General features: G+C 35.7%; 2 protein-coding genes across 2 annotated transcripts in view; one reads left to right on the top strand and one right to left on the bottom strand.

Annotated features, from left to right (window-relative positions):
• LOC107586978 (centromere protein P-like) overlaps window positions 1–2420 on the bottom strand; it is a 66062-nt gene extending 63642 nt beyond the window's left edge. Inside the window, exons 1-3 of the mRNA XM_016274561.1 lie at window positions 2416–2420; window positions 2316–2319; window positions 1489–1577 (exon numbers count right to left, since the gene is read on the bottom strand). Of these exons, the coding sequence (XP_016130047.1) occupies window positions 1489–1577; window positions 2316–2319; window positions 2416–2420 (98 nt within the window). The remainder of the gene's footprint in view (window positions 1–1488; window positions 1578–2315; window positions 2320–2415) is intronic.
• Window positions 2421–3541: 1121 nt separating this feature from the next.
• LOC107586918 (nucleolar protein 8-like) overlaps window positions 3542–11941 on the top strand; it is an 8901-nt gene continuing 501 nt past the window's right edge. Inside the window, exons 1-15 of the mRNA XM_016274473.1 lie at window positions 3542–3683; window positions 3821–3883; window positions 3970–4048; window positions 4137–4287; window positions 4385–4453; window positions 6535–7845; window positions 9339–9512; window positions 9598–9711; window positions 9797–9887; window positions 9968–10097; window positions 10175–10258; window positions 10335–10627; window positions 10762–10897; window positions 11445–11506; window positions 11680–11762. Coding sequence (XP_016129959.1) covers window positions 3563–3683; window positions 3821–3883; window positions 3970–4048; window positions 4137–4287; window positions 4385–4453; window positions 6535–7845; window positions 9339–9512; window positions 9598–9711; window positions 9797–9887; window positions 9968–10097; window positions 10175–10258; window positions 10335–10627; window positions 10762–10897; window positions 11445–11506; window positions 11680–11762 — 2961 coding nt within the window. The 5' untranslated portion in view covers window positions 3542–3562. The remainder of the gene's footprint in view (window positions 3684–3820; window positions 3884–3969; window positions 4049–4136; window positions 4288–4384; window positions 4454–6534; window positions 7846–9338; window positions 9513–9597; window positions 9712–9796; window positions 9888–9967; window positions 10098–10174; window positions 10259–10334; window positions 10628–10761; window positions 10898–11444; window positions 11507–11679; window positions 11763–11941) is intronic.

The raw sequence follows: 11941 nt of genomic DNA, 5'->3' as shown, positions 1-11941 counted from the left end.
CAGTTCTCTCTCAAGTGGTTTCATTGTTGTCAGCATTAAGTCTGAGTATGATTCAGTGGGCCATATAACACATAATTATCAAGAAATTACTTACCTTTAACAGTTTTGGTTCAACATACTTGCCTTAACCTTACACCAGAATTTTTTTTAATTATTTTTGTATTTATTTAGTAACTTTCAGGAGGGTGTACTCATTTTTGCAACACAACATTTTATCACTTTGATAAAAAAAATTATTTTCTTGAATAATTTTAACATTCTTCTTTGGTAACTGATCAAGCAGACTTGCTGGAATATTATATCTCTAAAAAACCATAACATGTCTTCTAAGCAAAGAGTAATTGCTGAATTTGTTAAGTTTCAGAGGGGGTGTACTCATTTATACTGTGCACTGTATATATTTCCCTCAGGGGAAATGCCGCCACACAGAGTGTAAGTCTGTTGGAAACACTGATGTGTGTTTGTACGGATCCATCATTAAGGCATTTTAACCTAAAACTGTTGCTTCTGACCAAAATATGATCCATAATACGGCTTCCTCCAGTGAAAAAGTTCATCCCCTGTTTTCCTCTCACATCAAAGTCCACCAACATATTTGTTTAGAAATGTTTTCACTTGTAAACAGTGCTAGATCTGTGCATATTTCTCTCCTGATTCAGACAAGACCATTTTATCACTGGAGAAAGTAATATTATGGTAGTGGACTCGTATTTTAGCCAGAGAACGATTAAATGTTAAAAACATCTTAATGACAGATTTATTACAAACATACAGTTTTTTACTTAACAAGATATTAACTGATGGACTGGAGTGGTGTGGATTACTTGTGGGTTATTGTGATGTTTTTATCAGCTGTTTGGACTCTCATTCTGACGGCACCCATTCACTGCAGAGGATCCATTGGTGAGCAAGTGATGTAATGCTACATTTCTGTCAGGACCACAATCGTCAAAGATGATTGACAATTAGCATACAGTTTGGATTGGTGGTATGGTTCTGTTCTGGACAAGAACTCCCTGCGCATCCATGCAGCCTAGCATGGATGAGAGCAGGGAGAGCAGCGATAACCCCCCAGGGTAAACAGAACAGAACCAACATAAATGTATTGCAGATATCGTTAAGTTCAATAATGTCATGTACACATTTTAGAATTAGTCTGATTCAAAGGAGAATCAGAAGACTGAATCCTGACTAACAGAGGAGGAGTTGGGGATGGAGGAGGGTAATTAGCTATTGAGCAATGCGAAAACTGCTGATAATACTGAGGGACCTTATATATGAATACTTAGATAGGTGTCGTATTCCCATAGGTTGATGGGGATCAGCTGAGAGTCAGCTGATGCAAGCTTGACTAACGTGACCTGCCAGAACTAACGCTACGCTAGATTTCTCAGAATCTGAAGAAACAAACTCATCTTCATCTTGGATGACCTGAATTGAAATACAAACACACCATTGATATTAAGAAGTTACCAATCATCACTCTACCTGGACACAAATGCAGAGAAATCTTTGAATTCAACGCCATCCACAACGATATTAAGCTCTGTAACTCTCCTGAGCAGTGCATCATCCTCCTGTAATAAAACACTGAGAGTTAGACAAGATCATAAACAGTCTTGTTAAATAATTTTAAACTGATCTGCATTTTTTATATTACCTGTCATGAGACTGATGGTTTATGGGATTTCCTTTCTTCAGGAAAAAAAAATTTTGTTGTGAAGACTGGAGCACGAAACTGCTTTTACTTCTTTATATAACGCTTCAAATTTATTCTCAACTATTCTCACTGTAAAGATTTTCAATTGACTCAGCTTTAGACACAAACAAACCCTTCATTATCATGTCACACTGATCTTCCCACAGGCTGTCAGTTTAAAATAACTCACAATTTTTTAAGAGAGCCATCAGTCTCCAACCAACAATTCTATTCTAAATCATTTAATGCGACTATGTAAATATTTGTGCTAAGGAGGGCCCTCAAAGAGTTGCATTTATGCTTGTCATGAAAATTTCAGAGAAACAAGAAGAACTGGAAGAACTATACATGCCGAGTCTAATCCATTAAAGAGGCGTTTTAAGACTAGTGCACAAATCTCAGATGTTGAAAGGAAATGTCATGGTTAAAATGGAATCATGCTGCCCTCTAGTGTTGTGTATAAGAATAATCATCACTGGTTCTAATAACCTTGAACTGTAAGGAGTTTAAATGATTGTTGGTGATATGTGAGAATTTCAGCACTTTACCACATTTTCTTAAGAAAAATTGAATGGCACTTTATAATACAAAACATGTCATGATGCTGATCACTTACCTTTCTCCTCAACGTGCCACAAGATTTGAGGCATTACACAGGGTTCAGGATTTAAACAAACCCCAAAATACAAAATAAAACCAAATATCAACTGATTTACAGCATCTTAGTATGAACTTTGTAAGTTTTTGTGTTATGTTTGTGAGAAACAATTCCATCATTAAGGCATTTTAACTTCAAACCATTGCTTTTGGCCAAAAAAAAAGACTCCATAATCCATAATAACATTTCCTCCTGTAAAAAAGTCCATATGCATATTTCTCTCCTAATTCAACAGAGAACTTTTTCACTGAAGAAAGCAATATTAAGGACAGAGAACTAATATTTAGCCATAAACAGTGGTCTTAATGACGGATTTGCTTTTTGCTTGACAGTTAAGGGACTGGAGTCATGTCGATTACTTGTGGATTATTGTGATGTTTTTATCAGCTGTTTAGACTCTCATTCTGACGGCACCCATTCACTGCAGATGATCTATTGGTGAGCAAGTGACACATTTCTCCAAATCTGTTCCAAGAAACAAACTCATCTACATATTTGATGGCCTGAAGGTGAGTAAATTTTATGCAATTTTTTATTTTTGGGTGAACTATTCCTCAGAAAAACTCAAAACTTAAGCAAAATAAAATAAATTATTACTAATGGTTTTCTTAACTTAACGGGTTTGCTGCAACCAGCTGCAGGGCTGTGAATATATTAAGTCCTAAAGCACACAATCTACATGCACTCATCTGGCAGCAAGAATATCTCAAGTAGCCTGTTTTGCAAAGTTATTCATTTTGCATGCATTTTGATACTTGTATGTCTTTTGCAATGCAGTTAAAATGTTATATTTTAATTAAAGAACTGGTGCTTACATTTGTGTACAAGGTAAATAATGATACGTACAGTACTGCATAATATTTAGGAATTTATCTACAATTATATTACTTTAAAAAAAATCATGATAATTTAATAATTATAATTATTGTAAAAATAGATGTAAGTGGGATCATAACATCATATGGTGCCCTCTTGAGCAACAATCATTGTCTGCACATTTGAGTTTTTTTCCCCCACAATAGTTATATATAATTTTATTATATAATGTTGAGTCTATCTTTGATACTGTCAAGTGGCAGTTAGGTTCCGCAATACTATGATTTTATTTATTTTGTATGCCTTCCTTCCTATATGGGGACTTCGGTGTGGTTCATTATGTGTGTTTTGATGGTACACAGAAGGGTTTGGTTGCATGAAATCTGGCCATGAAACGGTTGTACATCGGTGGCCTTGGTCACAGAGTGTCTGAGAAGGACCTCAAAGACAGATTTGGAAAATTTGGGGATGTGTCAGATGTGGAAATCATTACGAGGAAAGATGAGAATGGTAAGAATTCTATGAAAACCAAAAAAAATCAAATCTATTAAATGCAACCGAATTTAATGTAATATTTCTATTACATTATCTGGGTACCTGTTCAATATCATTCACATATGCACAATATCTTTGTGATCTATTTGCAGGAGCTCCTCTGAAAACATTTGGCTACATCAACATAAACATCACAGATGCTGAATATAAAAGATGTACGTATAGTTATTTAAATAAATTATTTTTTGCTTTCTTTGTCATGAAGTAAATCAATCTGTACATTTGCTTTTTTTTTATACAGGTGTAGGCATCTTAAATAAATCCACATGGAAAGGTGGAACCTTGCTTATTCAGTTGGCAAAAGAAAGCTTTCTACATAAGTAAAAACTTTCTTCAACCAATAAATATTGGTTAAACATTTTGTTACAATATATATATATATACTGATTCTGTATATATATTTTTTAGACTTGCTGAGGAACGACAGCAACTGGTTGAAAAGGCCAAGGCACCAAAGATCATCCCTCAGGAGAAATTAGTGGATTCGTTTAAAGTGGCCGGCATTGAGAATTTCCACATGAAAGCTGCCGTTCCAGGAACTGATATTCCCGGCCATAAGGTCTGTGTGATTTTCTTTTGCTAAGAACTTTTGTCCAGTTGTAAAAATGGCCCAGATGCTGATTTAACCTTGGTTTTGTGTTTATCCACTCTTCCAGAATTGGGTCGTGAGTAAATTTGGGAGGGTACTTCCTGTCGTGAATCTGAAGTGTAAAGGAAAGAACAATATATCCTTTTCCATGTCACAATTCTAGGACGATTTACTTAAAAGCATTGACACAGATATGCTTGCAAGTGCGCTTTTGCTTGGAGAAACAAGTCATTGAGATGTTCATTACCTAAAACTAGCAGATGCATTTTCCAAACTAAATTTTTTTATTGAAACATACTTTTTTGTTTATTTTATCTGTCATCCTCTCCCTTTCTTGTCTGCTGACATTGGCTTTTTTTTAGTGAAGTGCCATCTTTTGAAAAATATTTATATCTGGGATCAGGGGTGCCGCTAAGGGGGGGATTCTAAGGGCCCATGCACTCTTGGGGCCCCCAGAGATCTGTTTTATTAGCAGCAACAGTACTAGTAGTAATGCAATAGAAATTATAAATGTATCTACCAAGAAGTGTAAAGGAAAGAACAATATATCCTTTTCCATGTCACAATTCTAGGACGATTTACTTAAAAGCATTGACACAGATATGCTTGCAAGTGCCCTTTTGCTTGGAGAAACAAGTCATTGAGATGTTCATTACCTAAAACTAGCAGATGCATTTTCCAAACTAAATTTTTTTATTGAAACATACTTTTTTGTTTATTTTATTTTATTTGTAATAACAGTAGTAGAAGTAATGTAATAGAAATTATAAATGTATCTACCAAAGACTTACAAATAAAACAAAATTACGGCTTATTTCTGCATTTGCGGCAAAATTACCCCCCCCCCATTCACTGCATGGTTCTGTCCCGTCCTATATAGCCTAGAGTGAGATTAGATGGTAAACTGTCAAATTAGAGATGTCTTCGAGTTCGACAAAGATGTATATGTACGGTCATCAAAAGATCTAAATATTTGTGAATTGGAAACAAATGGAAAATCGACAGGCTTGTGCTGCAATTCTATGGATGTTTTGCCTGCCAGGTCTTCGAACCAGTCACATGACTGAAAACTATGAATTGTAGCCTCTAAATTTGATAACGCTCAATGCCATTGGTTCGAAGCGCTGTCAATGCTTTGTAAAGCCTTTTTACCATGCCAGTAAAGCTACTGGAATCTCAATTTACCAGTTGCTGATTGCGATGCAGATTTTTTCAAATAGGATGCACATCTCTACCACAGAGTGTCTCTGTTCAATGTATGTAAACACTAAATTATATGTTTTAAAATACTGCCATGGTCACACTATGCCAATATTTATTCTGATGACTTTAGTGTGACTGATCAAGCTGTAGCTAGTATGAGTAACAAAATGCTTTCTCTGTGTCCAGATTTGACTACAATAATAATAACTGACACTTCAAATCAACATTTAAATTTAAACTTTTACTAAATGTAGTCTTTAATAATGTCTGAAAATATATCAATGAATAACCTAATACAAGTAACGTGCTTTGTCTTAAGTTCTCACTCTGCAGCAAACGGTTTACATGCATTTATATATAGGGCTATACAGCCATCTAGAGGTTACAGCCTGATATTGCAGATGATAAATGGAGCATAATTTAGAGGTTAATATTTAGTAAAATCTCATTAAAATAATACAATTTAAAAATTTAATGGAGCTATAATCACAAAAGCACCAATATATATATTCATTCTCATATAACTCTGTCTTCATTAATTTGTATGTTCATCTATAAGTGTTTGGGCTGTTTAATATTAGGATTTTGTTTAAAATCCCCCACCTTGGCCCCGCCCTTCAACATCAAGCCCTGCCCCCCTGCACCCCCAAAATATGTTCCCGCGGCTATGGGTAGGTCTCTGACTAAATACTAATACCTAATGGTATAGCAATAGCAAAAGTAATAGGTCAGTATTATTAAATTGCAGACAAAGATTTTGAATAACTAGGTTGGCTTGTATGTTTGGTGCGGTAGGGGGCCTGTCCTCATTTTCTTTCATAGGGCCCAAAATTGCTAGCGGCGCCCCTGCCTGGGATCATTATGAAGAACAGAATCACAATAAATCAACAATAAAAAAACTACCAAATTTTGCTTAATCGCAAAGTTTAATCGCAATATATAATCATTGCAGTTAATAGTGTTCACCGTCATACTTTCAATGTAATTCAATATCTACCCTTAACTCTTGAATACGTTTTTAAGTATGATCCATCCAAACACTGCCACAACATCAAGAGACTGGAGACTGCGGATGACATCACATCAGTGTCCAAGCTGACATGGGAGATTAAAGGTGGAGACGATGAAATCAGTAAGAAAAGGCGAGGAGAGTTTCCAAAGCAGAAACCGTGTCCCAAAAGATCCAAAATAGACTTGAGTTTGTTTCTTAGTAATTTGGCTCAGAGAAATGAAATTAATGCGGCTGCCACTGGAAACAAAAACAAAGTGGCGATCCAACAAAATGGACTCTCTGCTGTAAAGACAGGAAAACAAAAATCTGTTTGTGTTTTCGACAACGACTCTGACTCTGAAGATGAAATCAGAATGTTGGTTGCTCAAGAACATTTGAGGAACCCTAAACAAACCTCCACAGAGGATGACAACGACAACAACCTGGAGGTGGTGGGAGATGATTTTGTTGTCAAGTATAATGTTTTCTGGGGTGGAATGGAACAAGATGACGTGAAAACGTCCCTACTGACTTCATCAAAAGACGATGAGGAATATGATTCTGCGGACACTGATGAAATACTCACTCGGAGAAAGACCCAAACACAAGTTGAATCTGCACCTGTTACTCAAGATTCCCCAACAGAATCCAGTAAAAACAAGTCTTCAACTGAATCTGATGATGGTAGTGATGAGGCATATGATGATGATGATGATGTTAGTGTAGATTCCTCCAGATCCTCTAGTAGTGACTCTTCTAGTGAAGAATCAGAAAACAGCGAGGAAGAAGACAATGCTAAAGTCCTCACTTCTAAAACATCTTTAGCGACACAATTGGCAAGAACCATCCCAAAAACTGTAAGCTCTAATAACTCAATCAAACCCAAGCAGACGAAGACCTCCAGATCCTCTAGTAGTGACTCTTCTAGTGAAGAATCAGAAAGCAGCGAGGAAGAAGACAATGCTAAAGTTCTCACTTCTAAAACGTCTTTAGCGACCCAATTGGCAAGAACCATCCCAAAAACTGTAAGCTCTAATAACTCAATCAAACCCAAGCAGACGAAGACCTCCAGATCCTCCAGCAGTGACTCTTCTAGTGAGGAATCGGAAACTAGTGATGATGAGAAGTCCAGAACTCAGACAAAAGATTCTAAACCTGCCAATTCGAAGAACGTTCAGGAGAATGTTGTTTCACATCAAACAGTTCTTCACTCAACTGTGATAGATGCTAAGAAACAACAGCAGGACAACAAGAAACGTCTTGCGGCCCTGGAGCAACGACAGAAAGAAACCGAGCAACAGAGGAAACTCATTCAAGGTGCTCTTTCTAACGTGGTGAGTAGAGGTAGTCCATAAAAGTTTGAAGTATTTTAAGTGAGGATGCACAATGAATCTGTAAAATGTTAGTTATTGGTCGTTTTTAGAGATTTCATTTAATTTAATAGTATTACTTGTATAGTTTTTTTTTTTCATGCTCTGTCATCTAACTCTCAAAAAGTTAATCTATTGTATTGTACATTATAATGCTGTGATGCCTAAATTCATGTGTAGAATTTAAAGTGTTTTATTTTTAATTTATTCAGACAAAATAGTATCACATTTTAATATTGGCTATTTCTTATTTCATGTCATTATTCATAAATAAATTATAAAGAAAAATAGAAAAAATCCTGCACAGGACTAAGGCTTACAAAACTTGAAAAATAGAAATGTTGAAGATTTTTCAGTCAACATGACCTTCATCAGGTTTACAAACATTTCAAGTTATGTAATTTAAAACTTTGCTAATAAATCATACATATTTTAGTTTTGTAAACTTAATTGTTTTACAGATTTTTTGGTCTATGTTGGCCTTTGTATTTTTCATATGTTTTGGTTATGTGAAGTTCATTGATTTATTGTACATAAATTAATTATACAATGTAGGGCTGCACGATTAACCGAACGCGATTAATCGCGATTGTCATGCACATTTTGTCAGTAAAGCCGGTTCTGTGATTAGTAGTAAATCTCCATCACCCGCTTTCAGATGGAGCAGCATTTACTACTTAGAGCCGTAGTTCTCTGACAATCTATGCAAAATTGCATTCATAATCACAGACGATATAATCGTAAGATTATGAAATCGACTAAATCGTTCGCGATAATGACAGCTGTTTGCGTGTCTTCTCAGTGAACTACTGCTCTGTGTAGTAAATGCTGCTCCATCTGAAAGCATGTGAAAATACCACATTTAATAACATGCTTTTACTCCAAACTCACTTCATACGGTCAGTCGAGTGTTTGAAATAAATCCTTCTGTGAGATAATGTGGCTTCTTAAACAGAATAATTAAGGCACACAATATTTCATTGTATTCTAAGCAGTGATAATGGCTATGTCGATTAGCATTTCATTATAGATATACTTTGATTATGATGAAAATTATAATAATAAGAACTCCGATAAACCATATATTGCCATAGTCGTGTGTTTATTAGTCACTTTGAATCAATGAAAGCAGTTAAATCTTCTGTTTATTCAGCTGCAGCGATAGGCATTTCCTGGATTTCTTCTTCAGGACATATTCGGATTTTCAGCGCGAGAGCGCCCTCTGACCTTTGGATGGAGATTTACTACTGATCACAGAACCGTGCTTCACTGAAAGATACGCATGACAATTGCAGCTTCTGCCTAATCGCGGTTTATTGCCTTTGTGATTTAATTTCGATTAATTGTGCAGCCCTGATACAATGATATTGTCTCATCTGTAGTGGCCTAAATTTTAATATCATTGTGTTACTAATTTAAAGTCCTAATTCACTGAAAATCTAAATTATGTTTTTCAGGACGCAGTGAAAGCGAACAAAAGCAAACACATTGTGTTTGATTCTGATGATGATGAAGAAGAAGATGAAACCACAAGCAGACCAGAACAACCACCAACAATCTTGAAAAAAAGCCTCTTCGAGTATGATTCAGGATCTAACGAAGATCAACTAATGTCCATGTTGAAAGAAAAGGCAAATATGGACCAAGATTGGAATTGGAGGTTTATTTTCTTGAACTCTTTGATATGTTCTTCATGTTTCCATCATAATTCCACAGAAAGATATCAAGCCAGGTGGCAGCAAGCTGTTTGACAGTGAAGATGAGGACGATGGTTCTGAGGACGATCGTTTCCAGATTAAGCCCCAGTTTGAGGGCAAAGCTGGACAGAAGGTTTGGATTGAGAGTCTTTATCAGGATAGAGAGAGATTCAGAGTTTATTTGATTTCTCGTTCATCTATCTTCATCTTTATTTCAGCTCATGAAGCTGCAGGCCAGATTCGGAACCGATTCAAGATTCCAGGTCGATTCTAGATTTCTGGAAAGCGATGATGAGTTTGAAGATCAAGGTAATTTATTTAACTATAATCTTGGGTTTCAATGTGTTTTGAACAAATTATTCACCTGTTTTTAATATTTCAAATTTCAGATGAAGCGGCTCCCGAAAAAGATGCAGACAAGCAACTTCTTGAGGAGAAAAAGAAAAGTCTAGACATCCTCCAAAGCATTTTAAACACCAACATACAACCACAAAACTCCAGAAAGGGCACGATGTTCAAGTATGACTTCTTCGGATGTTCTTTGAGCATGTTTTGTTCTTTTCACTTGTTTTTAAAGGTTTATGTTTATCTTGCAGAGATGTTTCGAGCCTGCATTACGACCCGACACAAGAAGAACACGCTGCTTTTGAGGCCAAGACAGAGGAACCGAAGAAAGAGAGGTATTACATGAACTCATTTTTGGATTTTAGACTCATTGTGACTTCGTTAAACATTTGTGTTTTTGTTGTTGGACAGTAAAGCGGCGCGACGAAAGAAACGCATAGAGGCTGAAAAACTCCCTGAAGTTTCTAAGGACGTTTACTTTGACATCTCGGTGGATTTGAAGGAGGTCTTTGGGACGTCTAAAGAAAACCAGGACGAGAAGGAAACGGTTTCATGGGATAAAGAGACAGAAGATACTGAAGATATAATGAAACACATGGAGGTTTCCTTCACTTCTAATGTGGAAGCAAAAGAAGATGCTTCAGGTGGATTCAAGTTCTCCTTCTTTGGTGAAGACACCGCTGCGGAGACGACCACCAAAACAGGTGCACTGATCATTTATGTCGTTTTTCATTGTAGGTAAAATATTGGGTGTATCCTTGCACTTTAAAATTGTTTTTCGCCATGGGTTTTTCAAACGTTTTCATTGTTTATTTAATAAAAACATTTTGCCAATCAGACGAGTACAAAATAGAGACAGTAAAAGGAGCCAAGTTCTCTTGGCAAGCGGACCCTCGCTTCCAGGACAGCAGTTCAGACGAGGAAGGAGTGGACGAGGTTGAGGAGGACCAATCCGCTTCCAGCAAAATCACAGAGTAATTATATTATCATTTAAACTATAATGCATTTGTTAATCATTTACAGTTTGTGCTTGGTAGTACAAGGAATGTATCTCTAGAAACATTTTTAATGATGCTAAGCCAGCTTAAATATATTGAGTTTCCTTAAAAGATGAATCACAAAATCCGCTGAGTAGTCAATAGCGAAAATACTGATGGATAATCTTGGATACAGAATTTAGGTTTAGGATTATTATGTTTAAAATGTGTAAAATACAGAAATATTAAAATGAAGCACTCAGCAAAAAATATCTATTATGAATAAGAAAATAATATTTCCGTTTTTCTCCTTCAAAGTTTCATGTTTAATTCAATGTGCTACTTTGAAATTTACTAACAATTTCTGGTTTATATTGTTTCTACACCATTTTTTTTTTCACTGTGCAAATATTGAAGATCTTGCTCTCTTTCTAAGTTACTAATCAAATAAGCGAACACGTTTTGCATATATCTTTAAATATACCAACAAAATGTTGTAAATCTGGTTTGGATTACTTTTTGATTAAAGCTTCATTTTCTGCAGGGAACCGACATCATCAAAAAATACCTTTTTCTTTTTCTATCAAAATGATGAGCGGTTAAAAGGTGAGATTTAAACCATTCATCTTGACAAATTAAAACATTCATGATCAATTAAACAACAGCATATTTGAATGCTTACTCAACCCTGTGTGTGTATGAGGTTAAATTCAAATGGATTTTGATCATTTTTCCTGTTGTGCTTTCAAACACTCCATGTACAAATCTCTTTTCTTCAGAGGGGCCAGGAATGTTTTGTAGAAGTGTAAAACTTCAAGACCAGAGGGAAGCCTGGGAACAGAAGAGGACGTCGCTCAGAGAGGTATCACAGATCTCAAACTGATTCATATGAAAAATTAATAATAAAAAAATCATAATTTCACTTCAACCAGCTAAATGTTTCATTATCCCTCCAACATTAAAATATATTAAGTAAACTGTAAATGCACTAATAGGTTGTGCATATTATTAAAATACAACATTTTATGTTCAGACCCTTTG

This window comes from Sinocyclocheilus grahami, unplaced genomic scaffold, assembly GCF_001515645.1.
Source record: "Sinocyclocheilus grahami isolate Dianchi unplaced genomic scaffold, SAMN03320097.WGS_v1.1 scaffold87.1, whole genome shotgun sequence".
Lineage (NCBI taxonomy): Eukaryota > Metazoa > Chordata > Actinopteri > Cypriniformes > Cyprinidae > Sinocyclocheilus > Sinocyclocheilus grahami.
This window is presented reverse-complemented; position numbering and strand designations above follow the sequence as displayed.